This window comes from Sabethes cyaneus, chromosome 3 (assembly GCF_943734655.1).
Source record: "Sabethes cyaneus chromosome 3, idSabCyanKW18_F2, whole genome shotgun sequence".
NCBI lineage: Eukaryota > Metazoa > Arthropoda > Insecta > Diptera > Culicidae > Sabethes > Sabethes cyaneus.
This window is the reverse complement of record NC_071355.1, coordinates 42240569-42267983: the sequence shown is the minus strand read 5'-3', so window position 1 is coordinate 42267983 and position 27415 is coordinate 42240569. Positions and strand designations below refer to the sequence as shown.

The following is a 27415-nucleotide window of genomic DNA, read 5'->3' as shown; positions in this document are numbered from 1 at the left end:
GCCGAATCCTGGCTCTATAAGATTAAGCGCAGCTTTGGAGCTTTCAGCACTAACAAAAAAAATTAATCAAATCATCTGACCGGATTTCCAAGAAGATATTCAAAATCAAATGCAACATTATATATAGAGAAAAGTGCCTGTTGTTGAGCGTAAGGAATTGCGCGCAGTTCATACCCCATGTTTCGGATTGAAAATACTTGTTTTTTATCTTATATTAAGTGTACTTTATTATACGATAGTTCAACTACGTCTTAGTGCATTCTTTAATTTAGATTTTAAATCATTTACATCTGAGAAATAACTGAAAATTTAATCTGATTATATTTTGTCTCCAATTAGTTTACCAACCGCAGTCATGAGTTTTGATGAATGTAATAGATACATTTAACTATTGTTCTATGTAAAATGTGGAGCCCTTCATGTATAATTATCATTACAGATTCATGTTCGAGCAATAAACTTTTTTTTGTTAAATCAAGAATGTTAATAGCTACTTTTGTGACTGATTAACGAACTTAAGATTAGGTAGCATTTCAAACGCACAACTCAACCGCACCGCGCCAGGTCTTAGCGTTACTTACTTTGTCCACAAACATATGCTACAGGGGACATTAGAAAAACATGATACATCAATTTTGCTGTCTTGGCATCGACCGGACACTGGAAGCTTAGGCTTCCTCTTCCTCCTCGTCGAGTTCGTCTTCCTCTTCTTCTTCACCTCCTTCATCGCCAAACTCTTCCTCGCCGCCATCCTCTTCAGCTTCCGGTTCGACCTCGATGTCCGGCACCAAATAGTACTGCAGTGGGTTTGGCCACAAATCGTCTTTGATCAGCTCTGCAATATCGTCGTTGATCGGATCATTGTTATCCGTGAACCAGTCGAAGAAAGTTCGATATTCCAGACCGCGCTTTCGTCGATTTGCCAAAGCCTTTTTCGGCAACATCTTAGTCAGATCACGGTCCGGTTTCCACTTGATTGCTGTACTGGTCGAGACTGGAGTTTCTGTAAAATAACAAAGTTTTATTAGTGTACAACTCAAGCAAAATAGAATAGTTTCAACAAACCTTTACCACCGCTGGACCCCAAATTGAATTCCTTTGTCAACATCTTGTTCTCGAAATAAGGATTCGCGTCGAAGTAAAAATGAATGCGATAGCCACTCTTGATGTCCTCAAACTCTTCTACCTCCAGTTTCTCCATGAACTGCAGGCATTCCTCTTCCTCCTCCTCGAGGATGCCGGATATTTGCGGATGGTTTACTATGGCCGTAACCCAGAAACTGGGAATACGTTTGATGATTTCATTCCGCTTTTGGAAGTACGGCTTTCTCAACGTATTATACTTTTGCTCCACTTTGAGAATTTCCTCGCTTGCCTTTTCATTTAGCGCATCGATTTCATTTTGACAGCTGTCGATTGCCTCCAACGCTTCCGATTCGTCCTCTAACGCGTCATCCGATTTTTTCACCTTTTTGGCAATCGTGGCCATTTTTAGTATACCGTAGATCACTGGTACTTACTGGTGGATTAAAGTGGAAATAAACCAACACGGAACTAGCAAGTTAATCCGAGACAATCTGAACAATGATCGACAAGGAAAATGCCGGTTAAACGCAGCCTCGTTCTACAAAGTGTTTTTCGGTTTTTTTCCTGACGGATGAAGATGAAGCAGCTCGCAACGTCGCAAACAGAGATGCCAGAAATTTTGAATTAACAATCTGCTGCAACTACTCGAAATCTCGAAACCCGTTGACCGAAAAAGTTTCACTCAAGCAACTGTTTTCAATCATAGAGAAATAATGAAGTCGAAACTTATGTGCTGCTCCTTAAATAGTCAGTTTTGTGCGAGTAGGTAATAAATTTAAAGGTAGAATCGGTAGAATCGGATTACCTACTTTTTAGTAGCGGTGTTAAAGCTGTGCTATTAGGTAGCGGTGCTGTGCTATTAGGTAAAATTAAATGCGTACAGTCAATAATACCAATACCAACAACCGCGAAGAATGTTTTTTGTAGGGAGTACGTATCATAAAAAATTATAGAAATATGAAAAACTGCATTGCATAGATCACTATAATTTGCAGAAAACTGTGAATTATTTAAATCTGCCTTTACTACTCAAAAGTTGCGCTTCTGGTAACCCTGGGTCGCAGTGGTAACAAAAAAATAGACAGCCCTGCAAGCACCATTCGAAACATTCGAACTTTCAGATTAGAACCGATTCAGCTGTGAGGAGAGATGCCAAATTCGTGGAAATCTCGTATTAACTTTCTGTAATCAATCATCAGATGTCCGGATTTAAACTTTTAAAAAATTGGAAAACTAAATAATGTGTATACATAGTTCAAACTGAGTTCCACAGAACTTTCAGGCTAATTTTTTTTCATATCCTTATCTTGCTTTTATTAAAAGTTGTTATACATAGTCATCCAAGTTATGTACATTAAGATTTTCTGTAGAAATTATTAAGAACAGATAGAAATTCTCAAACAAGTACTGTTAAGAATTTTTATTAGCGTCATTATTCATCATTGCAAAGTAAATTGTACTATCCAAAGTGCGAAATCGCTCATAAAAGTGCAATCCAGCGTTTTCTTCTGAGCGCGTTATTACCGCCACCACAGGTAGTGATGTCCGAAATTGTCAATTATTCGATTACCGATTAATCCGTGAGCATTGTCTGCCCTAATCGATTAATTCAACTATCCGTGCTAGTGGTGTTCGATTAAAAATATTCGAATAATTCTTTGAATAATTCGATTAATCGAATGATTATGAACGATTATCGAGCATTATTCGGGGATTATTCGTACTGATTGAACTATTCGATTAATTCAACTACTCGTGCTGGCAGTATTCGATTAAAAATTATTCGAATATTCCTTGCGTTATTCGATTAGTTGAATTAATCGAACGATTAACGGACATCACTAACCATAGGTTGATTTTTCATAAGCGCCGCAATACATTCCAAGCAATAAGTGCGCCGAAGAGACCGAAATAGCACTTTTATGAGCGATTACGCACTTATTGATTGGACAATCTTCCTTTTGCAATCACCAATAGCAAATTGAGAAAACTTTGAGGATTTTTTGTATTGCTGAATGCATGAAAAGTTTTACATTTAAAAGTGTGCAATCATTCATTAAAAGTGCTATTTTCGATTGAATCGGTTCAGTGTCTTTGGCACACTATGATAGTTTGAAATATAACGAAAAAGTGCGCCGAAGATGTCGACGCGATTCAATCGAAAATAGCACTTCTATGAACGATCGTGCACTTTTGAATGTAAAATTTTTCATGCAGTCAGCAATATTTCACTATTAGACCATTTTATGTGACAAGCGACAAGGTAGCCTGCTGATATTGATATTGCGCTTTCCCGTGTTGGTACTTTGACAATCCACAGGAAGCAATATCAATATCAGCAATGTTGTTAGTTCGTAAAATGGTCTATCACAAAACTTCATAAAACCACAGGGACAAGGTTTTGGATGTTTCTGGAAAAATATATTTTATTTTAAAAACGGTAAATAAACTACATTTTCTATTCTATTAGGTATGGGGATGGGGATAAAGATTTTTCTTGTCCAGTAGCACACGAATCTAAGTAGCCCAAGTAACAACGGTAGCTGAATTGCAAGAGCAATGGCTGTTTACGGGTTGGTTTAAGGCGATCAAAGCTGCATAAAGTAAGCACTCAAATGGTGTTTAAATCAGCGATGTTTAAGCTACTTGAAGCTTTTCAAACCAGTTCTCTCCCAAAAGCTGATAAAAAAGCTTAATAGCGGATTTTTCTGCTAAACAATCTGCTTCTAAACAACCATAAACATCAAACCATTTTACGGCTGTAGAGTATGTAGAGTGGAAACTTTCCTTAGGTTCACAGTAGAGATGGTCGGGTAGCGGAAAATTTGCCCGAAACCCGCACCCGTACCCGTACCCGCCGGGTTCGGGTCGGGTTCGGGTATTGAAAAAAAAATAATTTGCTGGTTTGGGTCGGGTACGGGTTCTTAATTTTAGTTTTTGAAACCGGGTACGGGTCGGGTCGGGTATCTCTATTGACCACATTTAACACTAAAGATGGTCGGGTACCCGGGCCCGTCCCGTACCCGTCGGGTTGCGGTCGGGTTCGGGTATCAAAAATAATAAACTTGCGGGTTCGGGTCGGGTACGGGTTTTTAATATTTTTCTTGATCGGGTACGGGTCGGGTTCGGGTATTCAAATTTTCATACCCGACCATCTCTAGTTCACAGCTTTTAAAAAACTTTAAGTCTGCTTAAGGGTGTTAAAGTGGCTTTACAAACCTCTACCAAGTTTTCTTTCGGCTCACAGCACATATACTGTCAGATCATAGAATTTCGCAATTCGGCTGACAGCAAAAGTTTGTCAGTTATCGACATTATCGACTGCTTCACGCTAGACGGGCTAGGCTCCAGGTGTAAAGATATTCTCACTGTCTGTTCTGCAGATGCAAATGGGGCGGATCATACGGTGAGTGCTTATGGATCAAAAGATGGCGGGTTTCAATTCCCGGAAAAAAGACATGCATTTTTAATTAGGTAAGCTTATACTTGTACGAATTAAAGTTATTCGAAATTAAAAATATCGCGTTCACGGCGAAATAAAAATGACGCGTTCCATTTTTTTAAATTTAAAAATAGATTTTTTTTTAGCTGCATAAAGGTTGATGAAGCGTTGATTAAGCGACTGGAAAGGTAGATTGCAAAACTATTTCTCGTTCTAAAAATAGAATTGACAGTATTGCGCAAATTGGCTATTTAAAAGTGCAAAAAAGTTTCTATTAGGCTTCATTGCAGCTTCGAAAGCAGCTATTAATTACCCAGGTAACCAATAAGCATTAAAATAAGCAGTAAATCAGTCGTTTATTAGCATCCCTGGCGTTTTATACTGCAGGTTGTTGTTTATCAGCCTTTTGACTGCATAACTGTTGTAAATTGGCATCCACAACTCTATTTAAATTCTTCTTGTCGGTAACTAGCTGCAAATAAGCATTGTCAGCACTATAAGAGGGCTAGCAGAAAAGTAGCCGCATATTTTGCTAAAATAGCATTTAAGTAGCATTTAAGGCAACTTAAATGCTTATTGGCTTGCATTTAAATTGCATTGGAAATGCTTATTGGTTACCTGGGTAGCCTGAAGCTTGATAAAATCACCAGATTTTGATGTTTAAGACAGGGCTTCGACCGATCCTTTTTTTCTACCGCAGTCCCACCAACGCGCATTCAAGTTCACACCGTCCGTTTAGTGATGGAATACGAACGCTATGCATAACACAACTGGTAGTTTGCTCAGTCAAACGCCGATGGCACGCAGTAGTATGAACGGATTCTAAAGCTTTTTAACATTTTCGTTTCGATCAAGTTGCCTTTACCGTTTGGAGCAGCGAATGACTGCAAAACGGTCAAATGACTGGCAGTCACCACGCTTACGAAAAGCAACCGCACAATCGTATGATTCAATACTACAAAAAAAAACAACCACTACATGTGCATGGAAGAAGTCGGTTGGACTCCGTCCAATACAAACGAATATTTTGCTTGCGTCGGACCGACGTCCGGGTGACAAACTATTACTGTGAGCAGCCGATTTGGAGACAAAAAGAGAAACGAAAAAATACGTCACCGTATGCTTCCAGTCAGTTTGCAGTTTATATTCTCAAAGCGCAAAGCAAAACGGGAGATCGACTGTTTGCTTTTGCAGAGATGCCGCATGAATTGTAAGACGGCAGCAGCGCAAGCGGCAGCTTGACTGAATTGAAAAAACAGTCAAATGATCGTTCAAAAAGCGGAGTTTGAATGCGGAAAGTTCGCATTCACGGCAGTCACATTCAACTTGCGATCCCTTTTCAAGCCCTGGTTTAAGAGCTGAAAAAAGGTTTTCATTTCTAAACCTCAACCATAGATCAGCCACAGGTTGAATAAAATCAGCTATAAAAGCGTTTGATCAGCCCGAAATTGTTACTTGGGAGGTTGATAAACGACACAATAATTGTTGAATTTAATTATTAAATTAATTTTATCGGGATGCTAGCAATACTCCAAAAATTAACACATATGGCACCCTTGAAGGTGAACCGGTAAAGCGCGGTGAAGCTGAACAAAGCCGCGCGGCTTCGATGACAGCGAAAAAGAAGTACGCAGCAAAGAGCAAACGAAGAAGAAGAGCTCTTTTGAAGTGAATTAAAGTGGCAACACACGCATCGCGTAAGAGTGCAGTCCAGCTTTTCTGGTGAAAATTAGCGTATTTGTCATCCAAAAAGTGCTGCAAATAATCCATTCACGATGGCTTCAAGTGATCAGCAAACGCAGGCCACCACCGGGCAGCCGCATCTGCAGAAACAGGACCTTTCGCAGCTGGTAAGTTCGCGGTGCCATCCATTTCCAATCCGATCTCTCGCTCGCCCTCGCGTATGGGTGGCAGTGGAACGTAAGCAGTAATTTTTCTCTGCTGGTGCTGTACAGCAAAATGCCAACATGCCACAAAATTCCGGTTTAGAAAGGGGACGTTTTTCTAGTGATGTGTCGGATATGTGCATTATGAACGCTTTCTTTTGTTATTATATCGAACTTTTAGGATTTCAGGTAACATGGTTTTGAATCTCTCAAATCCTGAAAGCTGACGAAATTAGTGCGATAGTTCTGCTTCTTATTTCTAGGTTAGATTTTCTTCCACTCCCTCTTGCAAGTGGTGAATTCGTTTGTGTTTGGTGCCGTATGCACCACGACGAATAAATAGCACCTTTATATTTGAACTTCCATTTACTCGGCAGAATAGTTTGCGATGTGTCTACGCATTTAGTGGATAGATCGTTAATAAAGATGTATCCTGTATGATGGCGATGCAATGAAACTCAACCCATATTTTTATACAAATAAACCCATGAGAGTCATTTTACTACCAACGGGCAATAATCACAATAATGCTTGCTGGTCCATACATAAATTTTTAAGATTCTGCTTGCCTTGGGCAATGGACGGTATATAGGTATAGCCAATAAAAATTAGGGTAATTTTAGTTACACTTTTGGCTCTACCTCCACTGATTTTTGTTCGATTTTTATATGGCAACTAGTTTTAAAAGAACCACGTTAGATTGACCTTTAACGGAAAAAAATACGTCGGTGAAATATGGTTCAATTTCACCGGAGATATTTCAGGTCTCAGTGGGGTTTTTGTGGCGTAAGCAGCGTATGGCGTCCCAGTTGGCCTCGAGGTATGATGCTGGTATGATAGCCAGCCGCCGTGTGTTCGAATCCCGACTGGGAGAGGTTGTTAGAGTCAATAGGGTCGTAGCAACTAACCCTGGGATTGTCCTGCACTCTAACAGCTGGCTGCGAAGTCTGTCGTATAAGAACAGAAGATCAAGTTTCGATAACGGAATGTAGCACCTAGGCTTTGCTTTGCTTTAAGTAGCATATGGAATAAAACTAGAAATCTGGTTTTAACGGTGAGATGTTGCCAAATACTGTTTCGAATATTCACCGTAGAACAATTAAATTACTTGTACAACAAACTACAACCTATTAGGAGCTCACGGATGACAAAATTCATCCTACCTCGTCATCGTACAGCCAAATACGGTAGTTCGTTCTATGTCAGAGGTGTGGCCCAATGGAATAGTTTACCTAATAATTTAACGATTAAGTTGAGTGCAGCCACATTGAAGAAAAGATTGATTGAGCATTTCTATGTTTATGATACTCAGTAACTTAGTATTAGTCGAATATTGAATTGAGTTTTACGTGACGCTTCAGTGTTTATCATTGTAACTAATAAAAAGACAATCGTCTTACAGTTACGCGATGCAAAATAAATAACAAATATATTATTAGTGACTTTTACTACCATCGTATTCACTGTACACGGGACTTAAAGTATTAAATAAGACGGACTTTAAAATAATACAAAAACATATTTCTTGAACAACGGGTTCATGTTCCTTATTACGTGTTTTCCTAATAATAGGCAAAAGCGTTCCTAATTATAGACAGCAAAAGAGCCACAGAATTTATTCATGACAATTTAATTTAGGCTACCTTTTAATTATCGTTTTTTTAATTGGTGTTTGATTTATGCGTGGATCGCTTGCTACATTTGGCCAGAATCGAGTTCTTTCTTGGAGCCATCCAGGTTCATAATTTTTTTCTGCGGAAATGTATGTTGATACTTCTCCCCAGCAAACCATTTCCGAATTGATGCCTCTGTTACACATGTTCTTTGTATGGATGCCATTTCTAATCTAAACTAATCTCACACTAAAGCAGTTAATTCTTGAAAGCATCCTGGAAAATGACGATTACTTGAATCAATCATTTTTCTTGTCAACGGCCAAGCCAACTGCGCAGCATGTACCGCAGTGAGAATTCCGTGAAATCAAGTGGAACCAGAAATAATACCTTAAACTCCCTGAAATCAAGGGGAAGGAAGAAAACGTGGTCGTACCGTACGAAACGCTTTCCATATACATAGATAATGATTTATTTACAGTCGTTGGAATATCTGCTAATAACGGTTAAGTGACACTCACAAGCTTGGCTACTCAATTATATAAATTGAAATATTTCCAGGTATGTCCACGTGGAGGCGCTAGGTAGCGGCTTGGGATGGCTATAGCTATGTTGAGCGCTTTTTCCTAGTTACCTTCCCGATTTCATACCTTTGAGCAATTTGCAAATGCTTTTGTTAATAAAGAAGTCCGTTTCCTACACCGAATGCTGTTCCGAACAGTAGGGTACTGACAACGAAACCGTGTAGAGAAGTAGCATTCCTGATCGAAACACGCTTTTTACGAACGACCTACTCCATCCAGCCATTTAGCATATCCGTTTACAATAGAGAATCATCAATAAAAATCGGTGCCCAAAATTGAACGTCTAATTTTACGAAACAAGCTCGTGCAAAATTATTCTTCCTTATTTCTATTGTCACTTCTGAAATCAACAATCCAAAGCCCAGGATTGACCCAAGAATTGCACTCTCCAAAATACAATAGACGAAGGAAGAGGCATAATTTCCGTCTAAAAATAACCCACCAGTTTTGCTGGAGCTTAACACGTCCCACCAGGAGCGTAGTTAGAAACGTTTCTTGGGGGTTAGCAAAAAAAATCGGACATAGACTAACCTTGAGCAGTTTATTCAAGAAATGGGAAATTTTTTCAGTTAAAGGTTGAAATTGAGTGTTCTTCATTTGACAACAAACTCGAATTGAATTTATTGAATTGAATTGAATTGAATTGAATTGAATTGAATTGAATATTGATTTTATCAGACAAATGTTAAAATTTTGCCTCTCAGTTGGCATCGAGGTATGTTGTGGCCTCGGTTTCTCTCGGTTGGGAAAGGCTGTAATAGTCCATAGGATCGAGCCTCTTCGAGACGCGGTCAGGGCCGAAACAAGCTAACAATTTATCCTGCATGCTTTTCAAGATCGCACGAAAAAGAAGAAGAAAAAACGGATAAAAAAAGAAAATTTTGTCTTCTTTTTCTTTTTTCTCAAGCTGTATTTCGTTTACAAAACTCAAAGGTTATAAAAGTCTTTGCCGAGCTCCTACCAACAAAACAAAAAAAGTTTGTTCCAATACGTTGTGTAGTTTCTGAGAAAAAGGTACATAAAGTTTGAAAATCAAAAATCAAAAATGGAAATAAAAAAGTAATGGAATTACTTTAGTTTTAGTGGTTTATGTACCCTTAAAATAAATGCGTCGAAGATCAAATACATGTATGGTAGAGGCTCAAACGAGAGCAACGTGCGCTTTTCGTGGACGGCAATTGTTGGTAGCGACGAACCAGAAGTAATAGATGAGCTCGTGTATGTGGGATCGCTGGTGGCCACGGACAGCAACACAAATGAGGAGATCCAGCAACGTATTCAAGCAGAACATCAAGCCTACTTCGTAAAACGGCACGATCAAGAGGCATAAGCCGCCGTACGAAGCTGACAATGTATAAACCCCCTTCTGGACCGATACGTGCCCTTAACCCCTCTAAGGTCTACATCATTTTTAGCACCGCAAAATTTACTAAAATGACCGTAACTTTTTTATGTTTCAATATTTTTCCACCAAATTTTGGAATTTTGCCGAAAATATTTTCTATTTTCATAATATCTATAGATAATGGCCATATGGCATATGGTCCCGGAGTTATTCCGGAGTTCCTTGGGGGACCGAGATATGGCTTTTTTAGATAAAGTTGCCAAATATCTAAAATTCGTTTGAAATCTGTTGATTTTTGCAAACATATCATCGACTGTGGACATATCAGTTATTTTGCCGCAGTTAGGAGCCATGGTGCGCGCCATCCGGATCCGGGGGGACACTATAAATCCGGAACCGGTTCCCGTAACGGGACATTTCAGCATCAGCAAAGCATGTCGTGTCGCATATCAAAAAACATCAGCATTTGACAAAATAGCGATTGGTGATCATCTCATGTCTCTCAGAGGCCGTATGACCGGTCCGGGTCCGGGGAGGGTTTCTTTTGTGATTCAAACACGGAACGGATTTCGGAGGAACTTGTCCGGGACCTGGAATCGGCCATATGGCCTCTGAGAAACATGAGATGATCACCAATCGCTATTTTGTCAAATGCTGATGTTTTTTGATACGCGACACGACATGCTTTGCTGATGCTGAAATGTCCCGTTACGGGAACAGGTTCCGGATTTATAGTGTCCCCCCGGATCCGGATGGCGCGCACCATGGCTCCTAACTGCGGCAAAGTAACTGATATGTCCACAGTCGATGATATGTTTACAAAAATCAACAGATTTCAAACAAATTTTAGATATTTGGCAACTTTATCTAAAAAAGCCATATCTCGGTCCCCCAAGGAACTCCGGAATAGCTCCGGGACCATATGCCATATGGCCATTATCTATAGATATTATGAAAATAGAAAATATTTTCGGCAAAATTCCAAAATTTGGTGAAAAAATATTGAAAGATAAAAAAGTTACGGCCATTTTAGTAAATTTTGCGGTGCTAAAAATGATGTAGACCTTAGAGGGGTTAAGAACGGTGGACTACAACTTCAGAAACGCCTGGGAAATGGGCGACGAATAACCCAAGATCGAGTTGAATGAAGCATAAAACAGCACGAACCACCCCGGCTCTAAGCTGCTGACGACGATGACGAAGATCGTACAACCAGCCCCGCAAAATTTCTTGTGTTCTAAGCCAGAACCCAGCATAGTCGATATAAATAAAAGACGCTGACTTTCTCTTACCTTCGCATCGTAAATGAAGCATGTTTCAAGCAAGCACCAGCTGAAGTTAGTGACTGTTTCAGTGACAACAACTTAAAGTCAGGCACGAACACGATTTGCCGATACTAGGTTAAATATTACATGCGTTACACGTTAGGAAATATTACTCAAATTCAATTCATTTGAGTTAAAAGTTACTGACCTTCTACTGAATGGTTGATAGGAAAATTAAAATGAAACTTCAAAACCGATCGACATTCTGACGTGAAACCTGTTTTACTGACGCAGATTGAAGCCAGCGTTGAAGCGAAGCGGTGTTGCTTCAGTTGAAACCGAAGCTTCATTGCTTCATTGTCGAGTGACAATTTGCAATTGAAAGTGATGTCGGGCCCTGCTCTAAGCTGATGGCTGTGAAATTTCAAGCTTGAAAGTATAGAACAATTTTCCTTCTTCCCTTTAGTCCACTCCTCTGTGGCAAAGGGTCATTACTACCTGCGATCCACAGGGCCTGAGAGGTGAAGTGGGTTCGAATTCGGTTATGAATGGCTCCGATTATGGCCTGGTTCGATCCGCGGATTCCCCAGCTTTTTTTTTACCGTCCCCTGCGTCGATTAGAAAAAACATCCGTAATAAAAAAATCAATCTAGAGCCACTGAACCGCTGAATCAGCGGATAATTTGGACCGACCCAAAAACCGTACTTTTCTGGGTTCAATCCGATCATCGGCGCTACATCATATTGCTGATGCTTTCAGAATCTTACGATACTTCTTGAATGGCATTGAGTTTCTACAAAGGACAATATCGCCGACAATTTAAATGTGCTTTTCTAGGCTGCTATGCTAGAATCTAGACTTCTGAGCTTCATAATTCAAAGCCACTCGGTTGAATTGAAATTGCGTTTTTTTTGGACAGCCTCTCAAAAAACGTCCTTTTTGTTGCTTTCGGAATCGAAGAAATCCTCGGTCTTACCCTTTAAGAGATTTCATGTATGCTATTGGGTTCCTGCTGTATAAGAGTGGACAATGTCGTCGACAAATTGAATAATAGCACCGAGGACGCAATCTGAATTCTTATCGTTTCGAGACCAAAATTTGTTGCATCTATCGCGCGATTCATAATTGAAGTATTCACGAATTTCACCAAATGTGCCAGAGGAGAATTGCACCCGTCTTTGCTCTTTTTGCTACCATCGACATTGCAGCTTTATAGTGCTAGAAATACAAAAGATAAAACACACTTTATTCAACCATGTTGCAGACAATACTACTTACTCTTCCGCTTCATCTTCCTCACCGCACATGGGCGGAATATGGGAGCATCGTGCAGGATTTTTGCTGAATCTTTAATATCATGCGGCTTAAACTAATTAATAAGGGGAGAAAGAACAAAAGGTGAAAAGAAATAGAAAAGTTAACTTGAAATTAATAGAGTTGAAGCAAAGCAAGTAACTTAATGTGGGAAAAACCAAAATTAAGAATAATTAAAATCTCAAATTAAAAAAAATTTTAGCTGCAAGTAGCTCCACAAAAAGGTTTCTCAAATATATGTCTGCCCAAATATCTATGCTGTAGTACCTTTCTAGATTCCTAAAATTAGTGAAAACCTATAATACAGTAGGGTACTTATTTTTTCCGCCTTTCAGGATATCACCAAGTTGACTCCCCTTTCGCCGGAGGTTATCTCGCGCCAGGCAACTATCAACATCGGCACCATCGGCCATGTAGCGCACGGAAAATCCACCGTGGTCAAGGCTATCTCCGGAGTGCAGACTGTTCGTTTTAAGAACGAACTGGAGCGCAACATCACCATCAAGCTGGGTGAGTTTTTGTTTTCGGATCATTTTTGCACATGCTAGTAGAGTAGAAAAGTATTTCTTATTTCCCAAAATGTTTGTTTTTCTGTTCAGTCCCACAATTTTGAGTATTTTCGCGTGATATATTTCGTTTATTAAGTGCATATGAATACACGATGAAATAAACTTAGTTGTGATAGTGTCTTGAAGATTAAAGCTCAAGGGAAATTTGTATCTGGATTCAGAATCAACATTTGAACTTCGTTTGAGGGGCTAACGGTCGGTTGTTGCTTCCCGCAGGGAAGTAACACCCCCAGCAGAAAATCAAATATTTTTATCAAAAGAACTGTTAGAAATCCAAACTTGTGTAGTATCCTTTTGAGACTGTAATATTAATTATGCCCTATTTGTAAAAAAAAGTTTCATCTAAGTAAAAACTGATCCAGACGCAAACTTCTCTTCTGCTTTTCAATCTTCCAGAGCCACTGTCGGACGAATTGATTAATCGGTTAACGACCAGTCCGGTCGAGTTGGCCCAATATATTAAAATGACTCACGAGCGGTACAAAATTCAAACTCCTCCGGCAGCGGTTGGACAGAAGCGTGGCCGCGGTTGGTCCGATTCCAGTCCGGCCGATGTCGATGAAAATCGTTTAAAGCAGCCTAAAATATCTAGCTACTTCAGTGGCGGAGGATCCGCTATAAGTCCAGATAACAAGCTAAAACAACGCAACATCGAGTTCTATTTTGGTCGAGCGAATGGAAGCAACAAGTCAGCAGTCCAAAATGGGTTTCATGTAGAGAAAAAGAAACACGAAACTGATCACGAGGCCGATGATACGGATTCATTGATCAGCACTGAATCGCGGCACAGGTCGCGAAGAAGTCATACGCCGCGAATCTCCGCAAGGCGTCCATCAACGACCAGTATTGGTTCATCATCTCGAATGTCTCGTCGCGCGAGTTCTGTTATATCAGTGCTGAGCGACTCTAGTACTGGTTCACCTGCTGCGCGAAGCAATCGCGACGGTACAGAAACACCCGTATCAACCGGGGAAAGCAAAAAACGTAAGTCGGTCAACAAGAACCCGAAAGCGAATAAAGCTGGCGAATACGCGGTGGAACAGATAATTGACATTCAGGAGATATCGAATGCTCCTTATTTTGAAATTAAATGGCGCGGATACAGTGTAAAAAGCAACACCTGGGAGCCGCTGAATAACATTCGAACATGCGACTTCATTCACGAGTTTATCCAGTATCAAATAGAAGCACACCAGGATACAATTGACGAAATTTTGCAGGAGTTTCGTAAAACAGATGGGTATCAGGAGAAACTGGAAGCTCAGGAAGCTAAATCCCCTGCGGAAATTTTTAAAGAATATGAGACGTTTGATCCTTTAGCCTTCGACAGTGATCTTGTTCTATACGCAAAGATAGTATTGAGTGGTTCAAAAAATAAACGTGTCTACGACCGGCTTTTTGCCAATATCTGGCAAGAAATGTCCTATCGAAAGCGTCATCAGCAATTGATTAAAATGAAAAACTTTGAAAATATGATTAACGAGTTTGAGCCGAGCAGTAAGATTGTGGTTGAAAATTTTGAAGACTTTGACGCACCGGCAGAAAATTTCAAGTACATCAAGGAAAATCTTGCTGGAGAAGGGGTTGTAATTCCGGATGATCCACCATACGGATGTGAATGTGAGCAGTGTAATTACCGTAGTGAATGTTGCGGTAAAATGGCTGGCTCTCGACTTGCATACAATTATAAGAAACGTTTGAATGTAGCCCCGGGAACACCGATTTATGAATGTAACAAACGATGCCGTTGCAGCACCGATTGTGCCAACCGTGTTATGCAAAATGGACGCAAGTTTAACGTTTCTCTCTTCAAGACATCCAACGGTCGCGGCTGGGGAGTCAAAACTAACCAAACCATATACGAAGGCTGGTACATCACCGAATACGTCGGAGAAGTCATTACTTATGAGGAAGCAGAGAAGCGTGGACGACAATATGACGCCGTAGGCCGTACCTACTTATTTGATCTTGATTTCAACGGCAGTGACAATCCTTATACGATCGATGCAGCTTCCTATGGCAATATTGCACGCTTCATCAACCACTCCTGCGATCCGAACTGTGGAATATGGTCTGTTTGGGTTAACTGCCTGGATCCAAATTTGCCCAGATTGGCCTTCTTCGCGAAACGAAAAATCGAAGCCGGCGAGGAATTGACGATCAACTATCAGACCCAAATCAACGAAAGCCGTGGGAAGGACGTTAGCCAAGGGGAAGAGCAGCTGACGGGCGATGGTGGACCCGGCAGGGGTAAACCGGATCCGGAAAATTTAACCGAATGCCGATGCGGGGCAGACAATTGTATGAAGTATGTGTTCTGAGATTGCTTTCTGAGACGGGAATAATTGTTTTAATTTTCCACACGATTTGCCTTGCACAAGTTAGGTAATTTCAATAGCATGTAAGGTATGAAAATTATTGTATTTTTACAATTTTGAACACGTTTAATTACGCTCGAAAATATAGACAGTTTATGCTGCCATCGGAAATGTTATTGATCGATGAGAAACTCTTCCGAATGTTGGAATATGTTCATTTTATAAAAATCATAAAACTATACTTTCTGAATATTGTAGATCAGCGGTTTCAAATCTTTTTTTATCCGCTATTACCGTTCGTCGGTAACTTCATGTTTGTGTGGAAATGTAGGGCCTAATTATGTATAGATAGTTTAAAAATGGATTGCATGTGTTGGTGAATACGGTCGACTGTACGATCTAAACGGCAAAGCGTTTTCCGTTGAGCGACACTAACTGGCTCAGCCGAAATCCAGCAAATCAACGAAAGTGGAGGGGAATTGTCCATCACGAATCCTTATTCAGCACAGTGAACAGTTGGAACGAGATGGCGGAAGACGTTATGTAGTTATGAGCTTTCGACGTCACCCATCATATACCAGTAACTCGGCGTACGTAATTTGTCCTCATTGTACGCCATTCGGCGGATGACCAGTTGTGGAGATCAGCCTGCAGTCTATCGTGCCCAATCACGACAGGCGCCCTCGTACCCACCGGTCGATAGAAACAACAGTTTTGGGGATTTATCTGCCGCAGATCGTAAGTGGTATTTCTACTACGAGTCGCTACTCAACACCGTTGGCATCAATCTTGTTGAAACTGAATCACGGTATGTTACTAAGTTTCCTGCTTTAACTTAACTTTGCCGAAGTCCAGCGAATCTTCGAGTGACGCCCCTTGCCGCGCACTAGGCGCCACCAGATCGCACCAAAAGCTGAGCATGCCGAATACGAACCGATAGGGGGTTCACATGCATCGCATCAACCGGACGACCGACTTACCCGTAACCAACGATAGACATCCCCTCCGTTCACGTCAAATAAAGCAACCAAAAACATACGTTTTGTGTATAGGCCAAACTACACATCCGAAATCTCTTCCATAAGCATTACGCACTGGGACTCGGAAACAAGAGAGGCCTTGTGTGCCCACTCCACGACTCCCAGACGGCGCAGGTAACAGCTAGTACCGCGAATCCCCTCGATTCGATTTACTATCAATGGCTCTGATTTAAGAGTGTTCTCCAGATGTTTTCAAGATTTTCTTTTTTGAAATTAATAAAGAAAGTCTTTCTTTAATGTTCTCCAACCTGCTACCTGACTGATCGTCGACTCTGCCTAAAACTAGACTCAATAGAATCACAAGAATTCTTCAGCCGTTAATAGATCCCACAAGGTATTAATTTTTTTCCTTGTTGGGGACCTTGGACCACTGCGACCAGTTCTTTGATCTATTGTGGTGTGTCCTCTTTTGCTGTATGCCTTTACTTATGAACAACTACTATGTTGTTTAGTAATTGTTATTTTAATTCAAGCCATCATCCCAACACGGTAATATGTTGAGAATAAATTGTACTACTTTCTGAGGAGAACTAGCCCATATTTCCGAAGGCTCCAACAGTCCTTTATCAAGAAATTTGCGCCTTTTATTAAATAATGCCTTGTATTTGCACAGTATAGGATGAGCACTTTCTCACTCTAGATTGCAGAAACGACATATCATCATTAAGCTTTCCTATTACCTTCAGGTGATATTTGCTTGGACAATGACTAGTAACCACTCCGCTAAAAGTACTCAAATCTTTTTTTGAAAGATTCAATAGCTTTTGCGTGATTAAGGCATTTGTCTTAATAAACCTTTTTGCATGACGGGCTGATAGAGTATTATTCCAGTTCAATATGACCTGATTCTCTTCCCATTTTTTCAGTTCCATCTTGCACGTACTATTGGATACCCCACAGAAAGGTTCGGGACCTATAAATTCCATAGCAGATCCAGATCTGGCTAACTCGTCTGCTCTTTCATTACCTTCTATACCACAGTGCCCGGGAACCCAAAAGAAGTTTACCCTGTTGTGTGTAGATAGCTGTTGAAGCAGTTTTACACAGTCCTAGACTAATTTGGAAGTGCAAGCAACGGACTTTAGAGCTTTTAGAGCTGCTTGACTGTCTGAGAAAATACAAATATTTGCATACCTATATTTTCTCTTCAAGCAGATCGAAGTACATTCTAGAATAGCATATAGGGGGGTGAAAGGGTGAAACTTATTGCTGTTTGCATTCGTTCTGAAACTGTTGTATCAAATTTGCTACGGACTATAATGACGACGTCGTCCGCAAAACCAATCACTTCAAAGCCTAGCAATTCCAGGTTTTTTCGAAAGGACATCTACCACCAACGACCAAAACTCCCCCTTGTGGACAACCTTTAACAGCTATAACTTTTAATGAAGATTCTCCAAGATTGGAAAGTATCTCTCGTTTCGACAGCATTTCAACAATCCACTCAACCAAGCAGTTTGCAAAACCATGTCTTTTCATTGCATTTTCCATTGAGATATAGTTAGCATTATCAAATGCTCCTTCTATATCCAGAAATGCTGCTAGTAAGACTTCTTTGGCTTCAAAATTTTTTTCTATTTTATTTACGATAGAATGGAGAGCAGTAACTGTTGACATGCCACTTCGATACGCGAATTGATTTTTGCAGAGTATTTTACCTTTAACATATTCATCAATTAGTTTTTTCATTACTTTCAGGAATTGGTCTAAATGATTTTGGTGAAGATTTGTCTTTTTTGTTTGCTTTTGGTATAAACACTACTTTGGCCTGTCGCCATACTGTAGGAATATATTTCAGCAAAAGACTTGCTTTGTATAGCTTTGTTGAACCAGGAACTAATACAGTCTTGCTTTTTTGAAGAAATATTGGCAAAATTTCATCAACTCCTGGAGATTTGAATGAGGCAAATGAATCAATTGCCCATTCTACTCTTGGGTGTGTGAAAATTTTATTGACCAGACTTTCATTCTCCCTATTAGATCTTTCTTATCTATCCAGCGAGTCGTTTGGTCTAGTCTCAGCACACTTGTCCATTATTTCAGAGTTTGAGTCTGAAATGTCTAACATTTGATTGGGAACTGCTAGAGAATCTGGAAAATGTGTTTTCATCAGTACTTCTAGCGTTTCCTTTGTATTTGAAGTGAAAGAACCATGAGAAATCCTAAGCCATTAGAATGAGATTTTGAGAGAACCTTCTGAAGCCTACTAACAACCGGGACACTTTCAATGTTTTCACAATTAAACCTCCAATCCCTACGTTTAGATCTTCTGATTTGGACCAATTTGATGTGGTTTTGGCATGATTAAATAATTTCCTGGCCCTTTTCCTTAATTTCTCTAGCCTATCGTTCCACTACGACACATCCCTATTTGTAGAACTCGGACAACTCGAACGATAGGCTTGTTTAATTTTGTCTATTAGAATTTGTGAACCCTTTTCCAGCTCCTGATAACAGCTTAAAGGTATTAATTTAAGGCCATTATTGTTTATCATATTCTTCAACGACGTGTGCCAATGCTTACCGGAAGGTTGCAAACTGCTGTATGCCGACGACCTAAAATTTTTTTGAGTAATCAAAACCTTCACTAACTGTCAGTTGTTACTAGGAGTCATCGACAAATTTCAAGACTGATGCAAACGAAACTTGTTGGTGATAAGCATAGCGAAATGCTTAGTTCAGTAGTAGTCACTTTTACAAGGAAAAGCACCCTATTCAGTGGACGTACAGGGTAGAAAACGAACACGTAGATAGAACAAACGTAGTACGTGACCTCGGGGTCATGCTAGACTCAGAATCAAACTTTCGGGGGTACTGCAGTCACATCACTCGCAAATCCCGAAAAAATCTTGGGCTTATTCTTCGCGTCTCAGCAGAGTTCCGTAATTCATACTGCTTGCGCGCCTTGTACTTCAGCCTGGTTCGATCTGTCTTGGAAACAGCAGCTATTAGGTATACGGAATCCGTTCAGTAGCATTTGGACAGCTAGTATCGAAAAAATCCAATCACGGTTCATAAAGCATGCCTTGAGATTCTCTCCATTGTGAAACTCGATGAGCTACCGCCGTACGAAGCACGATGCCGTCGCCTGGGAATGGACTCCCTTGAAAAGCGGTGAAACATCCAAAGGATGATCTTCATCGGCAAAGTTCTACTGGGAGAAATTGATGCACCTTGGATTCTCGCTAGAATAAAGATCTAAGATCAAAGATCTCCGCTGCTGACAGTTACCCGTCATGGCTTTTATCTGTCGCCAGGACAGGTTTTCGGCTACAGCCCGGATGGCTAAGCTGCGTCGCCATGAGCCTCTGGGTCTGGCCTTCTGCCTCTTCTACGCTCTTCTACCTTGTGGATTCCAGTCGAATACTTCTCTGCATATCTCGTTCGCTTCTTTCTTCAAGATGCTTCAGGCGATCCACTTCCACCTACGTTCACGAATTTCTGTTGCTATCGGCCGTTGATGGCATCGACGATAGAGTTCCGTCTTTGGATATTCAGTTATCAGGCCACCAGGCACGAATCTTGTTCGACTACTAGGGAGTTAGTCCAGGTTCTTTAGGGCCGCCTACAAGCTCTTTTAACAGCCCTCTCCAGTTCGGCGTATCGTTGACGGCCAGCTGTCTTAGCCGATCTAGTTCGCGGCCGCTCAATGCCAGCTTTCGCCTCTCTCCACTCGTCGATCTTCCTCCATGTTTCATCTGAAATCCACTCCCTCCTCCCGATGCGCGCTTTGCGAGGGTCATGATCAAGGCGTTTTTGATGCCGATCCATTGCATCCCAATGCTCGGGATTCAAGTTGTTCGGCAAAGGCCCTCTTCCCCTCAGTATTCTCCAATCGGCGGACGTCGTAGCGGCACCCAACTTTCTTTTCCCGTCGTTGGACACGTGCGACGCGAAAACATATCTCAGCGAGAACAAGGTGATGGTCAGCGCTGTGTTTGTTGCGTACATCAAGAAAGCTCCTTCGCCATTTTCTGCTGATGCAGATGTGGTCGATTTGGTTTTCTGTTCGGTCGCCGCAGGAAACCCACGTGACCCATGTTTTTATTACTACAGAATTCTGTAAACAGCTCCCCGTTTTCGCTCATCTCTCCTAAACCCCGTGGTTTGGCCAATCTTTGCGTTGAAGTCGCCCAAGTAGATTTAGATACCCTCCTTCGGGATTTTCTCAACCATGCTGTTCAGCTGGCTGCCTGTAGAAACTCTCTCTTGCAGGTCGGCAACATCTACTGACGCATAGCACTGGATTGCTGTAAGGTTTCTGACCCGTGTACTGAATCTGGCAACAATTATTCTTTCGTCTATCGGTTCTCACTTTATCAAGGCCGTATGTGTCCATGGGCTCAGTATAGGAATCCAACTCCTCTTTCTCGAGTAGCATTTTCAGGGTACTCAGAGTATTTCAGAGTCCTCTTTCTCGAGTAGCATGCCAGAGTCGAGCAAGACAGAATTTCAAGCTTCAGGCGGCCAGCTTCCCTTGCAAGTTGAGCCAGCTCGCCCTGCTGAGTGCTGGGCAAGGTTCAGTATTCATGTTCCGATTCGTGTCCGTGTTTTCATGCTAAAGGTAGTTTCCAATAATCCAGATTGACTTCTTTCATTTTCATTAAATTTTTGTTTTCCGGTACAGTAGGTCATTAATCTAAGGTCCCGATTCCATTGACAGGGCTGTAATCTTAAGGTGGGCGGCAGCCACTGTGGAATTGGTGATCAGAAGTTATGGAATGAACATGTTCACCCTTTGCCAGACCCTGATGTTGGTAGAGTTATTGAAAAAAAACTGTAGTCATCGACTTTCGCCAGCTGTACAATTGGAATTCAAGCAGTACCTGTAGCTCGTGATTCATACGCCTCCATCACTCTTCGCTTTCAGTTTTTACTCTCCGCTAAATATCGTCCGCAATACCCTCCGCTCCGCTCGAACCCGGCAACGGCGCGTCCTGCGTGAGCAGCGTCAGGGCTTCAAGTCCATAAAAAACTTGTACATTGTACATTGTCAGCTTCGTACGACGGCGTACGCTTCTGGCGAATAAATAGTTGACAAGAGAAACTCTCAATGTTACTTAGGTCCTTGTGAAAAGTCACGCGAGAATTCACAATAAAATTTATTTAACATTTAATGTTTCATGTTCAATCAGGTGACCTAATCAAAATATATTTTTTAATTATTCCAGGCTACGCGAATGCCAAGATCTACAAGTGCGACAACCCCAAGTGCTTGCGCCCGACATGCTACACCTCGGGTGGTTCCAATAAGGACGACAGCTTTCCCTGCTACCGACCTGCCTGTACCGGTCGGTTTCAGCTGGTTCGTCACGTCAGTTTTGTCGATTGTCCCGGTCACGACATTCTGATGGCTACCATGTTGAACGGTGCCGCCGTTATGGATGCAGCCTTGCTGCTGATTGCTGGCAACGAATCGTGCCCGCAGCCTCAAACATCGGAGCATTTGGCCGCTATCGAGATTATGAAGCTGAAGCATATAATCATTCTGCAGAATAAGATCGATCTGGTCAAGGATACGCAAGCGAAGGAGCAACACGAACAGATCGTAAAGTTCGTCCAAGGGACGGTCGCAGAAGGAGCTCCGATTATTCCTATTTCGGCACAACTGAAATATAACATTGAGGTGCTGTGTGAATACATTACCAAGAAGATTCCGATTCCTCCGAGAAATTTCACATCTGCACCAAGATTGATCGTTATTCGATCGTTCGATGTTAACAAACCGGGTTGCGAAGTTAAGGATTTGAAGGGTGGTGTTGCTGGTGGTTCAATTTTGCGTGGTGTTCTGACTGTTGGCCAAGAAATCGAGGTGCGACCAGGTCTGGTTAGCAAGGATTCGGATGGCAAACTCACCTGCCAGCCAATCTTTTCGAAGATTGTTTCTCTGTATGCAGAACAAAACGATCTGCAATTCGCCGTGCCCGGTGGTCTGATCGGAGTGGGTACAAAAATTGAACCAACTCTATGCCGTGCCGATCGTTTGGTCGGTCAAGTGTTGGGAGCTGTCGGTGCCCTGCCCAAGATTTTCGTCGAGCTGGAAGTGTCTTACTATTTGTTGAAGCGACTGCTCGGTGTTCGTACCGAGGGCGACAAAAAGGGTGCCAAGGTGCAGAAGCTTACCAGGAACGAGATGCTGCTGGTCAACATCGGTTCACTCAGCACCGGAGGACGTGTAGTGGCCTCGAAGGCTGATTTGGCTAAAATTGCACTGACCAACCCGGTGTGTACGGAGAAAGATGAAAAGATCGCACTCAGCAGACGTGTCGAGAAACATTGGCGGTAAGTTTTGGAAGGTTGTCCGAACGTAATTTAGCATTGAATGTTTTTTCTTTCTATTTCAGTTTAATCGGATGGGGACAAATTCGTGGAGGTACTACTATTGATCCGTTGAAAAAGTAAGAAATATCAGGTGTATCAGGCAATAAATAATAAACGAAGCGAGAACTAAATAAAGCTGAAACACGAATATCTAACAAGTTAAACGAGACACACCGGTCCCCGCTGTAGCAGTTATTTAATCAACCAATTTGACTCCGGTCACGGTAAGAAGAGCAGCAGTTAATTCAGATAAATTAGTAGATTCAGGGTTGCATGAGTGGATATCTTGTTTTGGGTTTTATCAACCTATCGACAGAGAATGTGCGTTCTGTATAATCCAAGAATTGATTTATACAACTATTTAGAATCAATGCTTGCGTCGTTTGTGAAGTGGAATGGAAAAGAACACTGCCCTTGTGTAACGGCTGCACAACCGGAGTTTATGGGTGGGATTTATTTATGACTGCCGCAGCACGGCAGGTACTGCAAACATGTTGCAAATACAACAAAGCCTCATGTATCGCAAGCTCTAATGAGTAGAATCATGAAAGCGTGTTTATTCGAAAAAACGTCCGAGCAGTGGTCGCCAAACCTTACCCCTTAGCCCAGAACTTTTCATAATTTACACTGCAGAAATTTGATCAAGAAATACGTGTTGTGCAGGATGAGATCATGCATCTATTCTCAACTGTAGGAATGAAAACGACGAAAAAAAAAGTACTTACCTCACATGTACTTACTCGCATCTATAATAGGACTGGAAATAAATCCAAAGAAGTCTAACTAAAGTCCTACGCAGAGATCCTTATGCTAACAATAATGAAATCTCAGAAACCACACGAAAGTTCGGATCCGATCGGTAGTCAATAGCTTCAGGTGGAATGTTTATCATGAGCGTCGATCTTTTTCGGCTCTCTTGGTTGCGAACAATGTGGCGCGGTGGACGTGCCTTGATGTACGGAAATGCGAAAATTGACGGTTGGTCGCGCTACAGTTTATGCGAATTTCGTGAGATACGTTCGCTTCGTTTGCTTCGTTTGTTTGCTCGTTTGCTAGAGCGCCATTTGTCCGTGACATGGCTGAAAGAAAGATTTAATGTTCGGAAGAACAAGAAGATCCCAGTGTTTTATGGTGCCCGTGTGAAAGGTTCGCCGCACAAATTATCACTGTGCCGGCGGTACGTTTAACGGCCGTCATAAGTTGGTGGTGGTGAAAGTGACTGCAAAATCGATTTGTAACACGAAAAGACCCAGCCAAGTTGGCATGTGTAAAGTGATCAGGCCGAAAGGCGTACTTAGCGAACGAGAAAAAGACGTTACTTCGTTAGTGCGCGGCATTCTCGACAAAAACCGGTTTCGTCTAGCGGCAACTTTTGGATCGGTCGTTAGAGGGGCGCGACGGATAGCGTCAGTTTCTACATTCCCAGGAGCGGCAACGATCGGCTATGTCGAATTCCCATCCGAAATACCAGCGATGACTTATCGACTGAGTAGCGAGTAGTGTTCGTGATTATTTCGGACCGCATCACACAACGGGAGTAATTGATCCTGTTTTTGTCCATCAGCACGCGACGGTCCCCGACAATGGCGCAGTTAGACAACCATAGATTCCAGCTGCAGAATTAAAATGCACTTCGTCTGAGAATAAGGTTAGTCATAAAAATTTAGCTTTCATTGGGGCTTTCTCCCGATTAACAACAGCAGCTAAAGTACAAATAACCAATAATTTTAAATAGAAGTGATGGGGACATAACGACCATATTATGGGGTGAGATAGGCCGTTCATTTGAACATGTTATACAATCAATGCACTTATTGATTAAGTGTTTTAAAATTTATTGAAAGTTTTCTTACAAAATACCTACGTGAACCGTATTAGGGCAGCTTGTGCGCGGCCATCGAAGCTATGCAGTGCGGCCTCTGTTTATGGTATCCCTCGAGAGTCGAGAAACGTTCGGGTTGTGTTTCAGCGTGTTTTAGGAGACGCAAGAAAATGAGTTGGCTAGTTATATCCTTTCTATTCTATATTCTATATATATTCTATTCTATATAGTAATTCAATGGACAAAGTAGTCTAAGTCCCTTCTAACAAAAAAAATCCTTTCTATGGAGGAAAGGTTCTATGGTATTAGGGAAGGGAAATCCGGAAGCTAGCGTTCGATCTAGTAAAAAGGAATGGTATCGCTCAACCGTTCAGCAGGCCTAAGCAATTTCGTTGTCGCTTCCGTCATCAGAACCTCAGCTGCACGAGCACAAGGGTTAAAGTGCGTGGCTGTTGACAAACTTTAACGATGTTTATGAAGAAATCCTGTAAAAAATAACATTCTGCCAGGTAAAATATACACACTTAAAAAAAGTGCCGAAGTCAGCAAAATTTTGCCGAGATTTGGACAGCCGAGCGTTCGGTAAATTTTTTTATGATGCCAAACGTTAGTAAAGATCAGTAAACGTCGATTTGCAAAACTGAATTTTTTACCGAACGCTCGGCTGTCCAAATCTCGGCAAATTTTGCTGAGTTTTTTAAGTGTGTATATCGCCCATATTCTCTAGTTACATTTAAAAACGTGAATAATGTTCTCTTGTTCAACAAGTGCAAGCTAAAAAGTCCAGAGTTCTCCAAAGGTCGCCTTTGTTTCTGCTGAGCACTTGCTACAGTACATTTTACCTCCCTTTTTATAATCTTTCCGAGGATCAGGCTGACTGAAAAATTAAAAGGATTCCATTTGGAACATCATTTTCATGAAATCCTAGCGGTTGGATGACAACAGTGGAGTTCTGTCAATAATTCGAGCACGTGAATCCAACAGCAAGTTAATCCGGTGCTTCTAATTCTTGGTGGCCATTGTAGCCAGCATATAAAAAATCTAGAATGGCGAGGAAAAAATAACGTGATTTTGTTGCCGCTCGATGCAAGTTTAATGGCACTATTCAAAACTCACTTTTCACTCCCGGAAGTGGTTACAAATTCTTTTGGGAAAGGCTTGTCTCCATGCTACAACGATGTCAGTAGTGATTAACGGTTTCCGTAAAACTGCAATCGCTTTCAACCGGTTCATCTTTAGCGATGAAGTATTATCGCCTGTAGATGTAACAGATATAGCGCATTGTTGATATATAGCGTTGAGATATAACGCAGGTTGAGGATTCAGCTATCCAGAATCAGAAGATGGGGGCCCATCTTAAACCTTTAGATATCGTCGCCTAAAAATCTCTGCCCCGGATGCCATACCGTACAATCGACCTTTTACAGGCAGAAGCAGCATTAAAGTCCTGTAGTACAACGGACAATTCACAGCCACTACCAAAAATAGCACCAATTCCGCCGGCAACAAATGGTAGCTTCGACGGGTCATCGCTAATTATCTTCTCGTAGAAAAAAAAGAACAATTTAAAAAAAAAGAACTCGAACTAAAAAGGAGGAAAACTTTGTTGCTTTTATTGGGTTCAATTTAGTTTATTCACAGATGGAGATGAATGGAATCAATGTAGGGTTTATTTCTAATTCCCGTCGTAGTAAGGAAAGCCACTCTAATTTTCATCATTTCTTAGGTGGATTTATTGAATTCTTCGAAGCTCTGCTGCTGATTTGACTCAAACACACTTACCTTCCAATCCGTGCCCTTTGAATTCACTAAAAAGCGATTAATAAAGCATTTGATTGAAATTACGCAACTGACTTTATATCTTAAATTCGTCGTATCGTTTTAAAATCCGTCCATCAAAATTTTTCATCGTCAGAACTAAAAATGACAATAATGTTTACGAAGCGCGCATGTATTTATTTGTGTAGGACGGCATGACAAATGTTATTCTGCAAAATTTCTGAAAGTTATGCGAGTTTTCCCCGCTGCAGAAAAACAACAATGCGTTGCGTGAGTTATTTTCATTTTATGAATGACGGAAATTGAAACGATTAGTCGACATTTTCTTCTTCGTCGCGCGAAAAAACGTAGGAAATTTGGCTGCTAGGAATGCTTTAATGAAAAAAAGCATTTAAATAGATTTCAGTTCACTTTGATTGATCGCGTATGAGAGGCAACAAACTAAAATATTAGGGAATAACTAATTTTGCATTGTGTGTCATAAAAATCGCTGATATTTTTAATGATTTGTGTTGGATAGGACGGGAATAGCCAATTACGACGAAGCAGAAACATGCCCTAGTTACAAATCGAATCCGTGTATTTTTTTTAAATTATTTTTCAGTCGGAACACTTTCTAAGAATAAAACAAAAGCCATCACCTTGTATTTCGTGAAAAAACTAAAACAAATCATTCCACGCTATTTTGAAGAATTACTTTTAGCCAGCGACTTACGCCGCTGCGCTTCTGGTCGTCTTGTTCCTGCCGGCTTCGAGGCAAACACCATCTTTGCAGGATAGTTATCTGGTAATTCACTGGCTTTAACGATATTCAACAAGTTCAGAAGGTCATAGCTTTTAGAAAACTATGAAACGAACAACCAAAACGAGGATTTAAGCTCATATGGGTATGTAGAAACACATTTGAGTTATTTGATCAATTAAAAACAGTTGCAAAATGGGATTTCTGTCAACTTTTTTGATTTTCGGACCACTGTGCGTCGGTCGGCCTAAGTTCCGCTGGCCAACAGCTACTTTGTTTTAGACGTAT

The 27415-nt window shown here is 41.1% G+C and overlaps 3 protein-coding genes across 3 annotated transcripts; 2 read left to right on the top strand and 1 right to left on the bottom strand.

Annotated features, from left to right (window-relative positions):
- Positions 1-219: 219 nt before the first annotated feature.
- On the bottom strand, positions 220-1655 carry LOC128742723 (protein SET). Its single transcript, XM_053839170.1, has 2 exons — positions 1066-1655; positions 220-1003 (listed from the first exon to the last, which is right to left on the bottom strand). The coding sequence occupies exons 1-2, from the start codon at positions 1487-1489 to the stop codon at positions 669-671; spliced, it is 759 nt and encodes a 252-aa protein (XP_053695145.1). The 5' UTR covers positions 1490-1655; the 3' UTR covers positions 220-668.
- Positions 1656-6201: 4546 nt separating this feature from the next.
- On the top strand, positions 6202-23146 carry LOC128744307 (eukaryotic translation initiation factor 2 subunit 3). Its single transcript, XM_053841186.1, has 4 exons — positions 6202-6378; positions 12872-13046; positions 21635-22745; positions 22808-23146. The coding sequence occupies exons 1-4, from the start codon at positions 6304-6306 to the stop codon at positions 22863-22865; spliced, it is 1419 nt and encodes a 472-aa protein (XP_053697161.1). The 5' UTR covers positions 6202-6303; the 3' UTR covers positions 22866-23146.
- On the top strand, positions 13507-16134 carry LOC128744306 (histone-lysine N-methyltransferase SUV39H1-A). The gene has a single exon (XM_053841185.1). It carries the CDS (start codon positions 13570-13572, stop codon positions 15424-15426), a length of 1857 nt encoding a protein of 618 aa, XP_053697160.1. The 5' UTR covers positions 13507-13569; the 3' UTR covers positions 15427-16134.
- Positions 23147-27415: the final 4269 nt, after the last annotated feature.